Here is a 20,735-nt window from a genome sequence, read left to right on the forward strand (position 1 = left end):
CTAGAGTTGGGAGAGGAAGGACCCACAAGCGCAGGCTGTAGGAACGCTTCCCCTCTCCACCTGTGCTGGTGGCTGAAGGGAGCTCAGGAGGCTCAGGCTGACATTTCTTTTTCTCTTTCTCTCAGTGACTGAAGGCTGCGCATCTGCGTCCCACCTCGCCACTGACTTCTGACAGCTCGGCAAGCTCAAAACGTGTGGTCTTAAGGCATAAAGGATGCAGGAGAGTGCACGGGGGGAGAAGGGTTTGGTTGGAGTGGGTTTTTGTTTGTTTGTTTCTTTTTTGTTTTTGAGATCGTCTTGTTCTGTCACCCAGGCTGGAATGCAGTGGTGCGATCTTGGCTCACTGCAACCTCCGCCTCCCGGGTTCAAGTACCTGTCCTGCCTCAGCCTCCCGAGTAGCTGGATTACAGGCGCCCGCCACCACAGGCATTCTGGTTGTTACCTGTGTAGTGGTTGTTTTCTAGAGCAACCTGTTGGTGTTCTAAAGACCTACCACATACCCACCTCCTTCCACCTCACAGTTGCATCTATAGCCATTTTCTTGCAGCTAAATGCCCTACGTTTCTGCTTTGCACCATTACTGGTGGGCAAGAGTGTTCGTCTCAGTCATATCTCATGATACGCGCATGGTCTCTCAAATGCATGACAGTCAAACTGTACTCTGTGGATGAGCTTAGAAGACAACCATGATTTCACTGTTCTGGTGGGGAAATATTTTCCAAGGTCCAAATACTATCTTACCAGTGAACTTTTACAGTAAACTTCTGTGTCAGCTGCTGACTTTCTAAACTTCTTCAGGGCACAAGGTGGAAGGAAAATTTAGCTACGACTGACCAGCCGAGGTGTGGTATTGAAGATTCGGGGGTTAACACTAAGCTCTTGAAAATACCATAAATGGTCAAAGCAATAGCAAGACCACTGTCTACAACTGTCAATCTGGCTGAAGAGAAGATACACAGCTCCATCAGCTATATTTCCCTATGGCTCAAATATGCAAGGAAAAGACGCATGCCTACACACACACACACACACAGACACACAGACACACACACGCACTCAAATATGCAAGGAAAAGACACATGCCTACACACACACACACACACACACACATAGACACACAGACACACACACACTCAAGTATGCAAGGAAAAGATGCGTGCCTACACACACACACACACACACACACACTCACTCAAATATGCAAGGAAAAGATGCGTGCCTACACACACACACACACACACAGACACACAGACACACACACACACTCAAGTATGCAAGGAAAAGATGCGTGCCTACACACACACACACACACACACACACACACATAGACACACAGACACACACACACTCAAGTATGCAAGGAAAAGATGCGTGCCTACACACACACACACACTCAAATATGCAAGGAAAAGACGCATGCCTACACACACACAGACACACACTCTCTCTCTCTCTCTCTCTCTCTCTCTCTCTCTCTTTTTCCCTCCTCCCCACATCAAATAGTTTGCAACACATTCTTTGGATATATCCTGTATCTTCTCCCATCTACCCCCCTCTAGGATAATAATCTGCACAGATCTTCTTAAGAACAATGCCTCACCTTGCCACAATGCGGCAGCAGCTCACCCTTCAGGGACATCAGAGATAATCAACCGAGGTGGGAGATTACGAGGATTTGGGGAGGCTCGAAGCAAGGAACGAAAGAACTTGCAGGACTAAGCAGGTATCTGGAATATGCCAGCCCCTGACAGCACAAAAATCTCCACTTCGGTCACCTGGCTTGCCGGGGAAGCTGCAATCTCAACTTCAGCTAGGACGAGCTGCAGTGCAAGACAATTAGGGCTTTGTATCAAATGAGAGGCGGGGGGAGGGGAAAAGGGGAGGAGTGGAGGGGGGAAGAGGTGGGAAGAGGAAGAGGGAAGGGAGGGGAGAAGAAGGTACTGAATGAGAGGGAAAGCTACTGTGATGTGTAAGGCTGTATGAAAATACATTTGTTCCACAAGTGCCTCAGGAAAATCAACATCCACAAACCACAAGGCTTAAGAAAGTCACCTAACCAGTGTGTATGAAGTGGACACATCATTTTTGCCTATACCCATCAGCACCTATACGAAGTAACAGTTTACAAAGAGAGGTAAGCAAGCAAAAACATATTCCTATAAGAAAAACAAACATCTAGAAAATTGGGATTCCCTCGTCCTTCCCCAAATCCGTAAGATTAAGTAAATACTATAAGAAAAAAAACAGTTCTCTTGACACATCCTTGCTTCAAATCTTTATCACTAAGTCAGATTTTGCAGGAGAGTGTGGTAGCTTACACCTGCAATCACAGCACTTTTGCGAGACTGAGGCAGGAGGATCGCTTGAGACCAGGAGTTTGAGAGCAGCCCGAGCAACCTAGGGAGACCCTGTCTCTGCAAAAAACAAAAAGATTAGCCAGGTGTGGTTGCGCAGGCCTGTAGTCCCAAGTACGTGAGAGGCTGAGGCAGGAGGATAGCCTGAGCCCAGGAGTTCAAGGCTGCAGTGAGCTCTGACTGAACCTCTGTACTCCAGCCTGGGTGACAGAGCGAGACCTTATCAGGGGGAAAAAAAAAAAAGAGAGAGAGAGAAAGAGACTTTGCTTACATGGACAGAATTTGTACAGAGCGGGGTATCACCAGCGATAAGTAACAAAATGTTTAAAGAGATAGTGACTTCACTATCTCAGAAAAACATTTACAAAACTGAAGTCATCATGCGCGGGGATTGTGGGATGGATGACAGGACGGAGTCTACTGACCACAGATGATTCCAAATCTAGTTTAGAAAATAAGAAGCCAATGCATCGGTTCAATGTATCCAGTTAACTGCAGGACTCTGCCCCAGCAGCAAGTCTATAAAAGTTCAGAGGCAATGAAAGACAAGAGGGTTTCTCACTGTGGCTTTGAGAAGCATGGTCAAGATCTAGCCCTCACCGTGCGTACCAGCCTCAGGAATCGATGAATTCATCAACACATTAACCTGTAACTCACCGGCCACGTTCTTACTGGTTTCCACGTGTTCTGGACAAGGGCACCTAATGTGCCAAGCAATGTCCTGGGTAGATGATAACAGGAAGGGCAGATCTTGTGACTGCCGTGAGCTTTGCAGGCTTGATGGGGAACAGACATTACGCAGTCACTTGGAAGGATGGCTGGAGGGGGTCGTGCAAGAGCAGGTAGAAGGTGGGGACAGGGAGGCAGGGGGCATCTCTGTCCCCAGAGCTGAAGGCCAAAGGAAGACTGGGGAGGCACTTAAATAAGGCTGGAGGCCAGGTGCCGTGGCTCACATCTGTAATTCTGGCACTTGGTGCGGCAGATCACTTGAGCCCTGGAGCTCAAGACCAGTCTAGGCGACAAAGCAAGACCATGTCTCTACAAAAAAATTCAACATGAGGTGGGCCTGTACTAGCTACTTGAGAGACTGAGTAGGAAAATCACTTGTGCCCAGGAGTTCAAGATCAGCCTGGGCAACACAGCAGGACCCCTAAAATTTAAAAATTAGCCAGGCTTGGTATTGCAGGCTTGCAGTTCTAGCTACACGGGAGGCTGAGGAGAGAGGATCACATGAGCCCAGGAGAATGAGGCTGCAGTGAACTATGACGGCACCACTGCACTCCAGCCTGCGCAACAGAGAAAGGCCCTGTCTTTAAAAAACGATTAGAGAAGGGGTCGCACTATGATGCCCCGGTTGGTCTCAAACTCCTGGCTTCAAGCAGTCCTCCCACCTCAGCCTCCGAAACTGCTGAGATTACAGGCATGAGCCACTGTGCCCAGCCTGTTTTCACGTCAGAAAGGTTTGGGCTGATAGGGGAGGAAGGGACGAGCTCTGCAGAGCTGGGAGACCCATGGAGAGACGTGGCGGGAATCTAGCTGAGCTCTGGTGGCTGCTGTGAAGACAGTGTTGGCGTGGATGGGCTCTGGAGATGTGTTTTACATTTGGCAAGGGGCAAAGCATGGGGTAATCTTAACTCCTTAGGAGGCCAAGGCAGGAGAATCGCTTCAAATTGGGAGTTTGAGACCAACCTGAGCAACAGAGTGAGACCCTGTCCCTAGACAAAAAATTTTGAATTAGCTGGACATAGTGGTGCACACTTGTGGTGTCAGCTACTTGGGAGGCTGAGGTGGGAGGACCGCTTGATTCCACTCCAGCCTGGATGATCGAGCAAGGCCACATCTCTTTCAAAAAAGAAAAAAAAAAAAAAAAAAGACAATTAAAAGGGCAGGACTGAGGATTCGAGTGAATACAGAGTTAAAGAAAAGGAAATAGAAAATGGTTCCTGGGTGAACCCCGAGAGCGGAAGGGCCACTTATGAAATGGGGAAGTTCAAATGAGGAACTGGCTAGGGCTGGGGCCGAGGAAGGGCAGGCACTCATTTTTGGTGGGAGGCAGCTGGGCAGAAGGCTCAGAGAGTGGTGAAGTGGGTGCACACGTCTAGCGCGGCAGGCTGTAGTCGGGGCTGGAAGCAGCGCTTGGGAATCTCGAGACCAGACAGGCAGCCAATGTCAATTCAGAGCAAGAGGCATGAGCGGGCAGAGGGGCTCCTGTTTCCCACTGTGGGGTCCAAGGAAATGTCACCGGGAAGCACAAGCCTTGCTGTTAGGGTCACACCCACCCTCCCATCCTCTGCAACTCGGCCTTGCACAGCTGAGCTCTCCAGGAGAAAGTGAGATCGCCTCCACCCCTGCTGCACGCGCTCGAAGGCCTCCTACGCACCGGCAGCGCGGCCGCGCCCTCTTTCCTCCACTTTCACATCAACATCTGTTGTTTCGTTACTTTTCCCCTGAGATAGGGTCTCACTCTGTTACGCCGGCTGGAGTGCAGTGGTGCGATCATAGCTCACTGCAGCCTCTAACTCCTGAGCTCAAGCCATCCTCCCGCCTCAGCCTCTTGAATAGCTGTAACTACAGGCATGGAGCACCATGCCTGGCTATTTCTTTGAGTTTTTTTGTAGAGACAGGGTCTCGGCACATTGCACAGACTGGTCTAAAACTCCCGGGCTCAAGCAATCCTCCTGCCTGGGTCTCTCCAAGTACAGGGATTATAGGCATGGGCCACCGTGCCCGGCTTTGAGTTTGTAATAATAGCCATTCCAACAGATGTCTGGATAAAGAACATTTAGCAAATAAAAGCCATAGAAAACGCAGTATATCAACACTGCCATAAAAAATAAAATCATGTCTTTGGCAACAATAGGAATAGGACTGGAAACCACTCCCCTAAGTAAAACAACCGAGACACGGAAAAGTCAAACACGCATAGTGTCGCTCAAAAATGGGAGCTCAACACTGGGTCCACACGGACATAAAAATGGAAATAACAGACACTGGGGGCTCCCAAAAGGGGAGGCTGGGGGCCGAGAAATTACCTACTGGGTGCAACATTCACTATTCGGGTAAGGGGTACACCAGAAGCCCAAAGCTCACCATGACCCGACACGTCCATGTACCAAACCTGCACACGTGTCCTGAAGGCATAAAAATCAACAATACAACTTTTCCTCCTCAAAATACCCCAGACGGATCTCCAAGGAAACAAGTGACAAAAAGCGTGTATACTCTAGTGGCATGATGCCAAAACTGCATGGGGCACGTGTGCTTGTGTGTGTGCGTGTATGCACATAGGTGCGTGTGTGTATGCATGCATATGTTCGTGTGTGCGCATGCATGTAAACATGTGGGTGCATGTGTGTGCACATGCACGTGTGCGTGCTTGTGTGTGCGTGTGCACGTGAGTGTGTGTGCGAAGGGGTTTTAACACAAAAAAAGTACAGAAGGATCCACACCAGGCTGTGAAATACAGTTACCTGGCAATGAGGGACGGTGAGTGGAAGAAAGGGAAACCCGAGACAAGCCTCAAAAAAAATACATAACTAAAAACACTGCATGGCACCCTGCACCCGTGGGCAAGGCATCTAATTATAATACTAAAAATGTATTCAAGGGGCTAGGTGCGGTGGCTCACGCCTGCAATCCCAGCACTTTGGGAGGCCCAGGTGGGCAGATTACCTGAAGTCAGGAATTCCAGATCCGCCTGGTCAACAAGGTGAAAACCCCTATTTACTAAAAATACAAAATGAGCTGGGTGTAGCGGGGCATGCCTGTAGTCCCAGCTACTCAGGAGGCTGAGGTGGCAGAATCGCTTGAACCCAGGAGGGGGAGGTTGCAGTGACCCAAGATCACACCACTGCACTCCAGCCTGGGTGACAGAGCAAGACTCCATCTCAAAAAAAAAAAAAATAAATTACTGTAATTAAAACAACGTATTCGAGCAGCTGAAAGCAGGCACCGGAACAGATGCTTCCGAACTGTGTTCATAGCAGCGTTATTCACTACAGCCAAGAGGTGGAAGGCACCCCAGTGTCCACGGATGAAGGAGTGGACACACACACACGCTGTGTCCTCTCTACGATGGAAAATGACTCAGGCTTAGAAAGGAAGGAAATCCCTTTCTGCAGCATGGCGGAATCTGAAGGACATTTCAGAAAGTGGAAGAGCCTCACAAAAGGACAAATGCTGGATGACTCGACCTATATAAGGTTCCTAGAATCACCAAATTCATAGACGCACAGAGTACAAGGGAGGTTGCCAGGCGGGGCTGGAGGGAGGGGCATAGGGCGATGCTGTTTCACGAGGATGGTTTCAGTTGGGGAAGATGAAAAGGAATTCTGGAGAAGGATGGGGGTGATGGTCACATAGAAACATGAATGTGTTCCGGGCCACTGAAGTGTGCATCATTTTTTTTTTTTTGAGACAGTCTTACTCTGTTGCATTGCCCAGGATAGAGGGCAGTGGCACAATCTCAGCTCACTGCAACCTCCGCCTCCCGGGTTCAAGTGATCCTCCTGCTTCAGCCTCCTGAGTAGTGACCTGTATATTTTTAAAATGGTTAAAATGAGGCCGGACACGGAGGCTCATGTCTGTCATCTCAGCACTTTGAGAGGCCAAGGCGGGAGGATTACCTGAGGTCAGGGGTTTGAGAACAGCCTGGGCAACAAAGCAAGATCACATCTTTGCCAAAAATTTCAAAATTAACTGGGCATGGTAGCACGTACCTGCAGTCCCAGCTCTACTTGGGAGGCTGAGGTCACAGGACTGCTTGAGCCTGGTAGTCGGGAGACCAGGCTATGCAACACAGCAAGACCGTGTCTCTACCAAAAACTTAAAAATTAGCCAGGCGTGGTAGTGCATACCTGTAGTCCCAGCTACTCGGGAGGCTGAGGCAGGAGGATCACCTGCGCCCAGGAGGTTGAGGCTGCAGTGAGCCATGACTGCACCAGTGCACTGCAGCGTGGGCAACAGGGCAAGACCTCATTTCTTTAAAAAAAAAAAAAAAAAAAAAGCGGGGGGGAAGCAAAAATAGGAAAATCTTATGTGATACATGTTAACAAAATAAAAGAAAATCTTAAAGAATGTATTCCAGCACAGAGAGCCATCTATGAATCCATGAACAGGAGGTAAAGTCAACATGAAGAAAGAGTGTATGTCGTCAACAATGACTGAGGCAAGGGAGGTTTCCATGTCCCCTTCCCCGGCTCCAGTGACCTCAGCTGAGCTGCTCCGTTCTCTTAGCAGAAAGCAGCGCTTTCTACCTGGAAGCTGATCTGCTGTCTTTTATTTGCAGATTCTGCGGGGACGGCTTCTCCTCTAAGGAGTTTTTTTTTTTTTTTTTTTTTTTTCGCTTTTGTTTTTGTTTTTATGAACAGGCAAATCAGCCTCACTAATTTGGAGACGCCTGACTTAGAAGGTGGTCCTCCTCCCTCCAGAGGCTGCCATAAAGCTGGGCTCTCGTCACGAGAAGCAGCAAATGAGCCGTCAGCATCTTGTCTCCTCCAGCATCGCGCTACGCCATGCAACCGGGCCTTAAGCCAAGGTGACCCAGCAGCCACCCTGTGGCTTCCTTCCTCCAAGGACCCTTCCTCGGGATCGCTTCGGAGACCATTGCCTGCAGACGCTTTGCCCTCAAAGGTTCCCAAATCGGAGTGCACGCTCTCTGCCTGGATTTCCTCACTGCCCAGCAGCGCAAACGCACGGCTCCGCCAGACCCACCTCTTGCCCAGCCCCCCTGGCGGCCTCCTGCACACCTGAGCTCACTGCATTCCTGTGTCCGCCCCCTAGTGGAACCCAGATTTCAGTTCTTCCCCATGTCCTTCCTGTCCCCGTAGTGGCCCGTGGCTTCTGTGTCATTCCCTGTCTAGAACGATTTCCCACCACCTACCGCTTTCGGCCAATAAACCCTCCTCCTGCAAAACTCTCGGTAGGTGTCCAGTGCACCTGCACCCCCACCTCCTGCCCTACAGAGCTGGTAACTCCGCTTTTCCATGTGTCGTTGGGACTCTTCTCACCCAACGCAGGTCTCCTTAGGCCCAGGCACCCGAACGCTTGGCATCTAACAGAAAACTCTATTGAGAAGACACTGCAGTTGCATTCGATTGCAAGAAGTTAGACCTCCCTTTTCGTACATAGAAAAAGGGAAGGAAGGTAAAAAAAAAGAATAAAAAGAAAAATATAGATAATAAAAAATAAGCCTCCCTTTCTGAAGCATCTGCTTTGCCCCAAACGCTAGAAATGCAGTTTCTCATTATCAGAGGAAGAGAAGGTCTGGGAGCCACCTGCCTTCACTCTGTGGCCTCTGTCCTTTGCAGGCAGTGGGTGGGGGAGGAGAGCTACTTCTACATTTTTGCTTTTACAATTCAAACACAGGGCAAAAAATAAAAATAAAAGGCGAGAACACAGTGTTCTTTCTCCCTGAACTCTCAGGAAAACAAAGGAATGGTTTCACTCCTACCTAACAAGTACCAGTGAAGATGGCGACCACACTCTGGTCTGCAGACTTTCAAAAAAGGTGTTTCCAAGAGATGCATCCACTCTCCCTGAAGAAGAGGTTCCAGCATGAAGTCCTCTCCATGGTGAAGCGAGCAGCCATCCAGGAACGGCGGGCATGTGCCGGAGGGGAGAGACCGCCTGCCTTCCACATCCTGCAGAATAAAACTGGCTATGCCCTGCAATCACAGACCAAACCCGCTAGCCTGGCTCGGCTACTGTGCCACAAGTAATATGGCACTGGAACCACTGTTTGGCTCATAAGCCCACCAATCACGAGAGAAGAGTGGGGCTGCAGGCTCAGGGGCTCGGGCCGAAAAGGGAGAAAGGGACCCGCACACACAGGAAGCTCATCCTGTCTGTGCATGTGCTACAGCGGGTCAAGACGCCTGGGGGTCAGCTGACTCTGCTCCCCGCAATAGACACTGGACAGTGTCTGGAGCCATCTTTGGCTGTCACACTGGGGTGGGGTGCTACAGGCATCTGGAGGGGGAGCCCAGAGACACTGCTCAGCACCCTACAGTGCAACGACGGCCCACCAGAGAACCCTCCAGCCCGAATGTCAGCACCGCTGAGGCTGAGAAACTCTACTCATATATTCCATCATCCATCAGTCAGTCACCTATCTATCTCAATGCCTATCAACCATCTATTGTCTATAGCTATCATCTATCAATCAATCGTCTATCGCAAGATCTATCAGTCACCTATCATCTACAGCTATCGTCTACCTCAGTATCTGTCATCTATCAATATCCATCTCAATATCGATCTCTATCAATCCATCCATCTGTCACTTATCTATCACGGTGGTTCACAGCTGGAGATACCTGTCTGTCCCCCACAGGGGCATCTTCACAGTATCTAGAGACATCTTCGGTTGTCACAGACAGGATGGGTGCTCTTGGCATCTGCTGGGTAGAGCCCAGGGACGCTGCTCAATACCCTACAGCGCACAGGACGCCCACCAGAGAGACCTCCATGATCCCGCCCCATATGTCAGCACTGCTGAGGTTGAGATACTCTCTTTCAGCATGAGCACTCTGTCCATATGCAATCGGTCATCAATCTGTCAATCACCTATCTGTCTCAGTATCCATCATCTAGACCTATCTGCCTATATTAATAGCTATCAGCTATCACTTCTCTTAATATGTGTCATCTATTAGCTACCCATCATCTATTCACCTATCAATCACTCATCATTTACACCTATCGTAACATCTATCATCTATCACCTATCCACCTCACCATCCACGCGTACCTATGGTATCTACCTATCAGCTGTCTGTCTGTCTGTCTGTCTGTCTGTCACACTGGTTTGCCAGAGGAGATAACACTGCCCTCCCTCCGCGAAGGAACACTGGTGATGTCTGGAGGCATTTCTGCGCTTCCGACCTGGGGTTGCTGCTCCTGCCCCTGGTGGGTGGAGCCCAGGGACACGGCCCAACACTGCAGTGCACAGGACGGCCCCACCCCAGAGACTCATCCAGCTGGAAATGTCAGGCACCTCTGCTGAAAATGCTCGCTTAACACCCTCATCAAGAAAACGTCCTACACCTGAGACCGCCAGTAAGTGGCGGCGGCAGGCGGGCACCTTTAGCCAATCCATCCATTCTGTGCTGCCTTCGTGCAAGTCAAGTCAGCATCGCAACGGGGCTACCCAGAACGCCGCACAGCGGGAAGCCCCATCCCGAGGGGCCGGGAGCCTGGCCTCAGCCATGCTAAGGCACACGCTCTCCCCAGGAGGATGACGATTTTAAACTGAACACGGATTTGCCCTCATGGCAGGCGGCAAAATGTATCTGTAACCGGCAAAAAAGAGCAATTCAAAAAACCACCACCTGAGAACTGGGTGCGGTGGCTCACGACTGTCATCCCAGCACTGTGGGAGGCTGAGGCGGATGAATCACTCAGTCAGGAGTTTGATACCAGCCTGGCCAACATGGTGAAACCCCATCTCTACTAAAAATACAAAAATTCGCTGTGCATGGTGGTGAACACCTGCAATCCCAGCTGCTCAGAAGGCTGAGGCAGGAGAATCACTTGAACCGGGGCGGTGGAAGTTGCAGCAAGTTGAGATGGCGCCACCGCACTCTAGCCTGGGAGACAGAGGGAGACTCTGTCTCAAATAAACCAAAAACAAAACAAAACCTCCCACCCGGCAAACAGTGACCAGCGACTGCGGTCTCATCTCATCCATGTTCAGAGAAAGCCCCACCAACCAGTGAGAGGCAAAGCCAAGTGCTTTTAGGGTTTTAGAGCCGTGCCCATCACTCAAGGGGCATGCGATCCAAGACCCCCAGGGGCTCCCTGAAGCCACAGACAGCCCCAGTCCTGTATGAACTGTTTTCATAAAATCTGATCTCCGACTGCAAAGTGACTAACAGGTGGGCAGGTATACAGCGTGGAGACCCGGGACGAAGAGATGAATCACGTCCCGAGCAGGACAGGGCAGGACGGTGTGAGATTTCATCAGGCTACTCAGAAGGGCATGCGACTGAAAACGTACGTACTACTTACTTCTGGAATTTTCCATTTAGAATTTTCAGACAAGCCCTGACCGCAGGTAACTGAAACTGCAGATAAGAGTGAACTATGGTTGGTCAATATAAAAATCTATGAACCTGTCACCTTGTGGTGAGTTTCCCACTACAAGGAAAGCACAACTTTTATTGTACCTGTTATCTGTGGAATCATCAGCACACAGGAACGGTTGATTCAAAGCGAAATCTCTATAAAGGAGTTCCCTCCTCCAGCCACTCACAAAAACCCTGGCTGTGTAGCGCTCTCTCAACCCTTACCTAGCAAGTTCACAAAAATATACTCTTAACATTTAACACAAGAAATCAATCATTTCAAAAGAGAATCAACTCTAGGTCCTTTAGAACAACAGCCGTCGACAATGTTCTTATTGAACATTCGCAGCATAAAAATGCCATAAGGGCCGGGCACAGTGGCTCACGCCTGTCATCCCAGCACTTTGGGAGGCCGAGGAGGGCAGATCACCTAAGATCGGGAGTTCGAGACCAGCCTGACCAGCACGGAGAAACCCTGTCTCTACTAAAAATACAAAATTAGCCAGGCATGGTGGCACATGCCTGTAATCCCAGCTACTCTGGAGGCTGAGGCAGGAGGATTGCTTGAGCCCAGGAGGTTGGGGCTGCACTGAGACAAGATTTTGCCACTGCACTCCAGCCTGGGCCACAGAGCGAAACCCTGTCTCTAAATCTAAATATATATACACATATATGTTTTTTATATATAAAAGATAAAAATAAACCAGCATAGATAACTTTGGATAGAATTTCTAGTCTTGGACTTTATAGGAGACTTAAGAAATATCAGTGACTTTGTTCCTTAATTGAAAGCAGGGAACACGAAAATCAGAATCCATTCCCCGCAGGAATCCACCTTATCTGCTATGGAAAACAGGTGTTGAACTATCCCAGCTTGAAGGGAGAACTTTCTAACTAAAGCTCTTTTTTGCAAGCTCCTCCCTATTTTTCAACGTGCCGGAGCTCAAGAATTCAGTTGTGGGTAATTCTCGGACTCGCACCCTCCACTCACTCCCATGGCCGTACAGTTCTTCCGTGGGATTTTCAATTTCGGAAGTGTAAAGTACTCGAGAGCCCATCATCTAGGCTGCTGTCGTGCTCCAGGACATGCGGGGGCTGTGTATGAGTCCCCAGGGCTCTCATAACAAAGTACCACAAACCGGGATGGGGGGAAGAGGCAAGAGACGCGTATTCTCAGTCCAGGTGTACTGGCTGACTCCTGCAGTCCCAGCACTGTTCAGCCTGACGGTGTTGCCGGGATTTGTTCTTCTGCAGGTTCTGATGGAGAATCTGCCCTGGACTCTCTCCCAGGTTCTGGGAGTAACTGGCAACCCTTGGGGTCCCCTGGCTTAGAGATGCACCATTCCTCCAACCTCTGCCTCCATCCTCACGATGTGTCCTCCTCACGGTGCTCTGCTGTCTCTGTATCTGCGTCTCCTTCCTTTGCTCGTAGACACCAGTCATACAAAGTTAAAAGCACACCGTATTGGGAGGCTGAGGCGGGCAGACACTAGGTCAGGAGACCGGCATGGCCAACATAGCGAAACCCCGTCTCTACTAAAAATACAAAAATTAGCTGGGCGTGGTGGCAGGTGCCTGCAATCCGAGGTACTTGGGAGGCTGAGGCAGGAGAATCACTTGAACCCGGGAGGCAGAGGTTGCAGTAAGCCGAGATTGTACCACTGCACCCCAGCCCAGGCAACAGTGCGAGACTCTGTCTCAGAAAAAAAAAAAAAAAAAAAAAAAAGCACAGTGTACAGCAGCATGACTCCATCCTACTTGCATTTCATTTTTATTGTATTTATTTGATTATTTCATTTGTTTTTACAAACTGGGTCTCGAGGGCAGCAGTGCCGACAGCGCAGCGCAGCCTTGACCTCCTGGCCTGAAGCAATCCTCTCGCCTCGACCTTCCTAGTAGCTGAGACCACTGGTGTGCGCCACCACACCTGGCTAATTGTGTAATTTGTTGTAGAAACTAAGTCTTGGTATGTTGCCGAGGCTGGTCTCAAACTCCAGGCTCAAGTGATCCTTCCACCTCTGCCTCCCAAAGTGCCACCGTTACCGGCATGAGCTGCGATGACCCCTGGCATTTTAACTGTATCTGCAAAAACCCTGTTTCCAAATAGCATTCCAATTCCATTCACAGGAGCCGAGGTGAGGATTTCAACATATCTTTTCAGGAGACAGAATTCGACCTTCAACAGGGAGGAATCCCCAGAACTGGAGCCCCTCCCCCAAGATTTCAGGCACACCCCACAGTATCATGCTTAGGATACCTGCAAGCCACAAAAAGACGCAACTTAGCAAACGAGAAAGGGAAGGGTCCCACTTGCAAGCCCAGCCTTCAGCAGAACTCTTTCGCTTTTTTTGAGACGGAGTCTCACTCTTGTCGCTCAGGCTGGGGTGCAGTGGCATGATCTCAGCTCACCACAACCTCCACCTCCCAGGATCATGCGATTCTCCTGCCCCAGCCTCCTGAGTAGCTGGGACTACAGGTGTGCACCACCACAGCCAGCTAATGTCTGTACTTTTAGTAGAGATGGGGTTTCACCATGTTGGCCAGGATGGTCTCCAACTCCTGACCTCAGGTGATCCACCTGCCTCGGCCTCCCAAAGTGCTGGCTGACAGGCGTGAGCCCCTGCGCCCAGACTCTGCATGTGATTTTGTTCAGAGCTCAGGCAGCGCTGGGTCAAAAGGAGAAGGCAGACAGGTGCGCTTGCTCGGGTACACACGCGTTGCTTCAAGAAGATGATGGGGGGCACCCCGTGTCCCAAGGGCAGCAGGTGAATGAGGGAAACAGGTGGGTAGTTTCTTAGGTGGGCGAAGTGAAGGACAACGATGAGAGCGAAGAAGAAGGCCTGTGAAAGAGGGGTGGCCTAGGAGAAGCCCTGGGGACAGTGTGTCGACAGCGCCTTCCACCTTCTCTTGCAGGGAGGTGGTGGCCGGAGGCCAGCGGCAGAGGACGCTGCATTGCTGGGGCTTTATGTGGGGTGCTTCAGGAGCTCACGGAGGATGAATGCAGAGAGGCAGGTCATTGCAGAGGTACCAAGGCGGCCGTCAAGTGAGGGATGTCTTCAAGGAGAGCAAGGCTGGGAGGGAAACAGCAGGTAGGAGGGAGGCCAGTGCAGAAAAGCAGGGCAGAGAGACGGGACCCGGATAAGGCAGAAGATGGACAGGCGGACGGGGGAGAAGCGGTAGCAAGACGGCGAAGGGCAGACGTGGGAAGTGGATGGAAGGCAGCCCCGAGGCACGCAGACGTCCTCGTCTGAGACGCCTGGGTGGAAACGGAATCACCCTGCTGGCACGGGCTGAGTAGCTGTGTCCTCCTGAATCCCTATGTTGGATCCTCACCCCCGAGGTGATGGTGTTAGGTGGTGGGTCCTCTGGGAGGTAATGAAGCCAAGAAGGTGGGGTGTCATGAATGGAATCAGTACCCTTATAAAAGGGACCCCAGAGAGCTCCCTCGCCTCTTCCACCGTGGGAGGACACAGCGAGAAGGCGCCGTCTGTGAACCGGGAAGCGGGTCCTCGGCAGACACTGAATCCGCCACATCTTGATCTTGGACTTTCAGCCTCCAGAACCGTGAGACAAACGTCTGGCATTTGTAAATTACCAAGTCTAAGATCCTTTGTTATAGCAGCCCAAACAGACTAGCACACCTACCCTAGGACACACCATGAGCTGGAAGTGCGTGGGCTGCGTCTCAATGGAGATGTCTCATCTACAGTCAACCAGAAACCCATGAACTGACGGGAGTTCCTAAAGCCCAGCCCCATCCATGTGACTGTGGTCCCTGAAAAACCAACGGTCCCGGCCCACCACCCTGTTTCCTACAAGAAGAGACACCGAGGGGCCTAGGGAGGGTGAGCGGGGAGAGGCCCGAGCAGGGGACTCACAGCCTGATGAGGAACGGGTGGCTGACTTCCTTCAGGACGGACTTCTCATTGTGCACGTGCTGCTCCTGCTTCAGGCGGATGACGTCGGGAATGCTCATCACCTTGAGGGCGAAGAAATGCTTGGCGGTCTTCTCCTTCACCAGGTGCACCCGCCCGAACGTCCCGGTGCCTGGAGAGAGAAAAATCATCGGAGCCCATTAAGTCCCCTGACAAAGGGAGGAGGCGCCGCAGCCACACGGCCCACGCCTTTCAGAGACTTGGTGTCACGGCGCACCTGGGCTGAGGCATTTCCTGGAATTTTCCACTGAATACAGAAATTGCAGGGGGGTGGGGGAGGGGGAGGGTAGAGAGAGAGACAGAGAGAGAGAGAGAGAGAGAGAGAGAGAGAGACAGACAGAGAGAGAGCACTATCTGCCTCTGAATGGTTCTTCAATCTGAGGACAAACTGGCCATAATTTCTGCAGGTAAAGTCTTTGCAGAGACCACACCCACGCGCACCACACTCCCACAAGGAGAAGCACTAGAGTCATAGTAGATGGGTTTATGCAACGTGGCTTTTCCTCTGCAGGCCCTCTGGCTTTATCAGAAATCCAGACAGAGTGTAAAACACACACATGGCTCTTTCCTTAACGCACACTAATGCCTGCTCAAAGCACGGAGTCTGTATTCGAAAACCTGCCATGGATTCAGACGAAGTGCAATAGGTGCCCACAAACAACAACAACAACTGCAACCACTACAAACAAAAGAACACCAGCGCCTCCCTGTGCGCGGCTGGGACATTTCCAGTCCCAACACGCTCTTCTTCCCCTCCCCCATCTCGTCCTTCTCTGTTTTTCTCTTCCTCCATCTTCCCCTCCTTCTCCTCCATTTTCTTTTCCACTTCCTCTTCCTCCAACCCCTCCTCTTCCTCCCACTGGGGTGCATCTAAATGAAGAAATCTAATAGTCAATAAGATATAAAAGGCTCCCACCTGTCATCCCAGCACTTTGGGAGGCCGAGGTGGGTGGATCATGAGGTCGGGAGACTGAGACAGAGACTGAGACCAGCAAGGCCAACATGGTGACAACCCATCTCTACGAAAAATACAGAAAGCCAGGCATGGTGGAGGCGCGTGCCTATAGTCCCAGCTGCCCGGGAGGCTGAGCAGGCAGAAGAATAGCTGGAACCACAGAGGCAGAGATGGCAGCAAGCCGAGATCGCGCCACTGCACTCCAGCCTGGATGACAGAGTGAGACTCTGTCTCCAAAAAAAAAAACAAAAAAAACCCAAAAAACTACTGTATCTTGGGGCACGTTTTCAATCTAAACACGCTTTGCCTGCTCCTCTTCCTTCTTTCTCCTCCTCCTCATCCTCTTCTTCCTCTTCATCCTCCTCCTCTTCCAGTAACACACTGATCCTATAAGGTGTGCATGTGTTCACATGCGTATTGAAATATTCTTCACGTAGCATAAATGTTCTTGGGTTAAGGGAGAGAATGAATTTGCTCTGTCATCCAGGCTGGAGTGCAGTGGCGCCATCACAGCTCGCTGTAGCCTTGACCTCCTGGGCTCAAGCCATCCTCCCACCTCAGCTCCCTGGTTAATTTTTGCACTTTTGTAGAGAGGGTTTCACTATGTTGCTCAGGCTAGCCTTGAACTCCAAGCTCAAGCCATTCTCCTGCCGTGGCCTCCCAAAGTGCTGGACCTACAGGCATGAGCTACTGCGACTGTGGCAGGATTTCTAGAGCCTCTCTAAATTGCCTTTCATCTACCTCGATCCCAGCGTCAGCAGGCCCTTACTGGCACGCAGGTCATGACTCAGCCGTATTTTAAACAATCCATTCACAGCTTCAGACTGAGATGAGCCACTAAAACAAAAACTGCCCTCCTGTGTTATGTGATCGCATCCATCCCAGACAGCAGATGAAGCTCCTGAGAAACTGACATTCAGAGAGAGGATGGGTTGGAAGTGTATCCAGGAACCAGCATCTGTTGATGAGCAAAGCTCCACTAATCAATATTGATCCATTTACCTCTCTGTTCACTTGCTGACAGTTCTGTGCCTGCATATGCTAGCTTGCAAGACCCAAGAGAACCAGGATCTTGTGGAGACACCTGAGCTCCCATGTTTATGCAGCTCTATTCACAACAGCCAAGATGTGCAAACAACCGAAGTGTCCATCTAAGGGCAAATGGATAAAGGAAACATGGGACATGTACGTGACGGAATACTATGCAGCCTTAAAAAAGAAGGAAACTGTCATTTGCAGCAACATGGATGGAATTGGAGGTCATTATGTTCACTGAAATAAGCCAGGCACAGGAAAACAAATATTAAATATCACGTGACCTCACTTATACAAGGAAACTGACATAATTTGACTATGTCCCCATCCAAGTCTCATCTTGAATTGGGGCTCCCATAATCCCCACGTGTCGTGGGAGCGACAAGGTGAGAAGTAACTGAATGATGGGGGTGGGTTTTTCCTGTGCTCTTCTCGTGATAGCAAGTCTCACGAGATCTGATGTTTTTATAAGTGGGAGTTCCCCTGCATGTGCTCTCTCTTGTCTGCCGCCATGTAAGATGTCTCTCTGCTCTTCCTTCATCTTCCGCCATGACTGTGAGACCTCCCCAGCCATGTGCAACTGTGAGTCCATCAAACCTCTCTCCTTTATAAATTACCCAGTCTTGGGTATGTCTTTCTTAGCAGCATGAGAATGGACTAATCCAGAATCTAAAATACTCAAACTCATAGAACCAGAGAGTAGAGAGACAGTTATCAGAGCATAGGGCTTGAGGCGGGAGGGGAAGTATATTGGTCGAAGGATACGAAGTTTTAGTTGAGCGAGATAAATAAACCACGGAGATCTACCATACACACAATTCCAATAGTTAACAGTACTGAACTGATATATGAAATTTTATATATATAAATCTCATGTATACAATAGCGAAACTGTATATGTGAAAAATCGCTTAGAGACTAGATGACGTCATGCTGTTTCGTTTTGAGACAGGGTCTCTCTCTGTCACCCAGGCTGGAGTGCAGCGACACAATCACAGCTCCCTGCAGCCTTGACCTGCCAGGCTCACGTGATCCTGCCACCTCAGCCCCCCAAGTAGTTGCGACCACAGGTCTGTGCCACCAAGAGCAGGTAATTTTAAAAATTGTGACTGGGTGTTTTTGACTGGTTTGAGAAGAAAAAAGACCACCACAACCATACAACAGATTTCCTTCCAGGAGTCCGGAATGCCACTGATGGCACATGGTAACACGAAAAGAAAAACAAAGTTGTGCGTAAGCTACCAATTTCAAGTATTTGCTGTAAACTGAAACCCCCATTTTGCACACTATATAAGCTCATGAATGATGAATCTACTAGCTTACAGGGCAGATTTGGAAGGGAGGAGAAGTAACCTTGGCTTTTAAATGAAGTTTCCAATAATGAATATTTTATTACGGCAGAAATAGAAAGTGAGCTACAAGGTAAAGAAAAAGTGTAACAAGTAAACCAACAATGTCAACAGCTGACAGGTGGTAACTATTTCTTCAAAAAAGGGAAACAATGAAATAGTAACACATTTTTAAAGTATATTATCTTGGTGAACTTGAAAATAAAATAGTTTTTATTAGAATACAATGCTTTATGGACAAAATTAGGTGGGATCAGGTCAAAGACAGGAAGTGGGAGACGGGCTTTGAAGACTGGAAACTGATAAGAGTTAGGCGCTTGACTGGGGCCACTGATGTTTCAATTGGATAAAACACAATTAGGAATCAGGAACACTGGCATCCAGCCCCAGCTTTGCCTGGGACTGGCCCTATGAACTGGGCAAGAGAGTAACCTTTCAGTCTCCTGTTGCTCTTCCTTCCAAGAGAACACGCAGATCATTGGGAAACGTTCAATTCTCGTCACACCCTAGAATTCTAATAATGCAATGAATATCGTCCTTGACTTTTCTTCCTCTGTCTGGTTCCTTCCTCCTTATTTATCTTTCTCACCCACTCCAAGGAGCCCGTTCATGACTCGGCTGTGTTTCCTGTGTAACATTCAGTCTTCTCGACACTTGTACTTGACCCTCAACAGAAGGAGTTCTCCATGCCTACTGTAAGAACAACAGCTATGACTCAACAGATGTTGTACACTGCTGTGACTTCTTTAAAGCTTTCTTTGAGCTGTGGGAGTTGTCAACACACAAAACTCAAAACACGTTACTTTCGCACTACGGCGGATCTTTGCACTACCCTGGGAGATGTGGTCAGTCTGACCAAAGGCATAACCAGATTGCAGAAGTATGTGGGTAAACAACCTTATGCAAAGCAGACAGAAGTGGCGTGTGGTAATGTTGAAGTTTTATCCGCTTAAGAGCACAGAAAACAAAGGCAGCGTGTAGCGGTGCTGGTGTTAAGTCATTGCAGCAGTGAAAACCAGAAAGGCAGAGTTGACTTGGTGCTGGGAGGCTCTCCAGTACACATTCCCCAGTCACCATTATCCCACTTGAGTAGAAAATGTCTATTTTTAGCCTTCTCTGCAGCTTAGGGTGGCCATCTGACCCAGCTTTGCCCAATCAGATATAAAGAAAGAGTCTTTTCAGTGTTTCTAGGCAGGTCAGATCTTTCCTCCCTGATAAGACAGATCTTGAAGGTAAGTGGTCTACTACCTACTCTAGAGACCCCCTCCATCTCTCTCCAAGCTAGGGAGTAGTATTAATCAGGAGGGAAATCTGATGTGGAGTTTATGTCTTTTCTTTCTTTTAATTTTAGATTCAGGGGTACATGTGCACGTTCATTACCTGGGTATATTGCACGATGCTGGGGTTTGGGCTTCTGATGATGCCATTGCCCAAGTAGTGAACAAAGTTTCCAACAGGAAGTTCTCCAGCCCTCTCCTCCTCCCTCCCTTTCCCTTTTTGGAAATCCCCGATGTGGATTGTTCCCATCTTTGTGCCCATGAAGGACCCAATGCTTAGATCCCACTTTTAAGTGAGAACGTGCAGTATGTGGCTCTCGCTCTTTTGCGTGCGTTTGTTTAGGACAGTGTCCTCCACCTGCGTCTAACGTGGCTGCGCAGGGCACGATTCTGTTCTTTTGCGTGGCTGCAGTGTGGAGATCAGAAAGTCGAAGCTTGACGGCAAAAGCTCAAGTGTGGGTTCCACAATCCCTTACCCACAATGGCTGAAGCTCGAGGCTCTGAATACTCAAAAGTGTCTTCACCAACACACCTGGCTGCAAAACTGGACCTCACCTAACATGACACTATTCCAGCCTGATCCTCCTCCGGGTGAGTATCTACTTATGTCACAATAGAAATATTCTCGTCTTGGTAACAACATCCAGAGCAGACTCTGCTGAAGGGTGTTGGATAATTTAAAAGTACATGCACCCATTCTCATCTCAAATTTAGAAAAATCCCCAAATTCCCAAATGTACCTGACCTGTACATTTCAGAGACTTA

General features: G+C 49.5%; 1 protein-coding gene across 1 annotated transcript in view; it reads right to left on the bottom strand.

The window, feature by feature from the left end:
* The window catches only part of LOC101042624 (protein kinase cAMP-dependent X-linked catalytic subunit), a 101,250-nt gene that overhangs the window by 51,249 nt on the left and 29,266 nt on the right, over nt 1-20,735 (bottom strand). Inside the window, exon 2 of the mRNA XM_039475430.2 lies at nt 15,298-15,466. Coding sequence (XP_039331364.1) covers nt 15,298-15,466 — 169 coding nt within the window. The remainder of the gene's footprint in view (nt 1-15,297; nt 15,467-20,735) is intronic.

Source organism: Saimiri boliviensis, chromosome X (assembly GCF_048565385.1).
Source record: "Saimiri boliviensis isolate mSaiBol1 chromosome X, mSaiBol1.pri, whole genome shotgun sequence".
Classification (NCBI taxonomy): Eukaryota; Metazoa; Chordata; class Mammalia; order Primates; family Cebidae; genus Saimiri; species Saimiri boliviensis.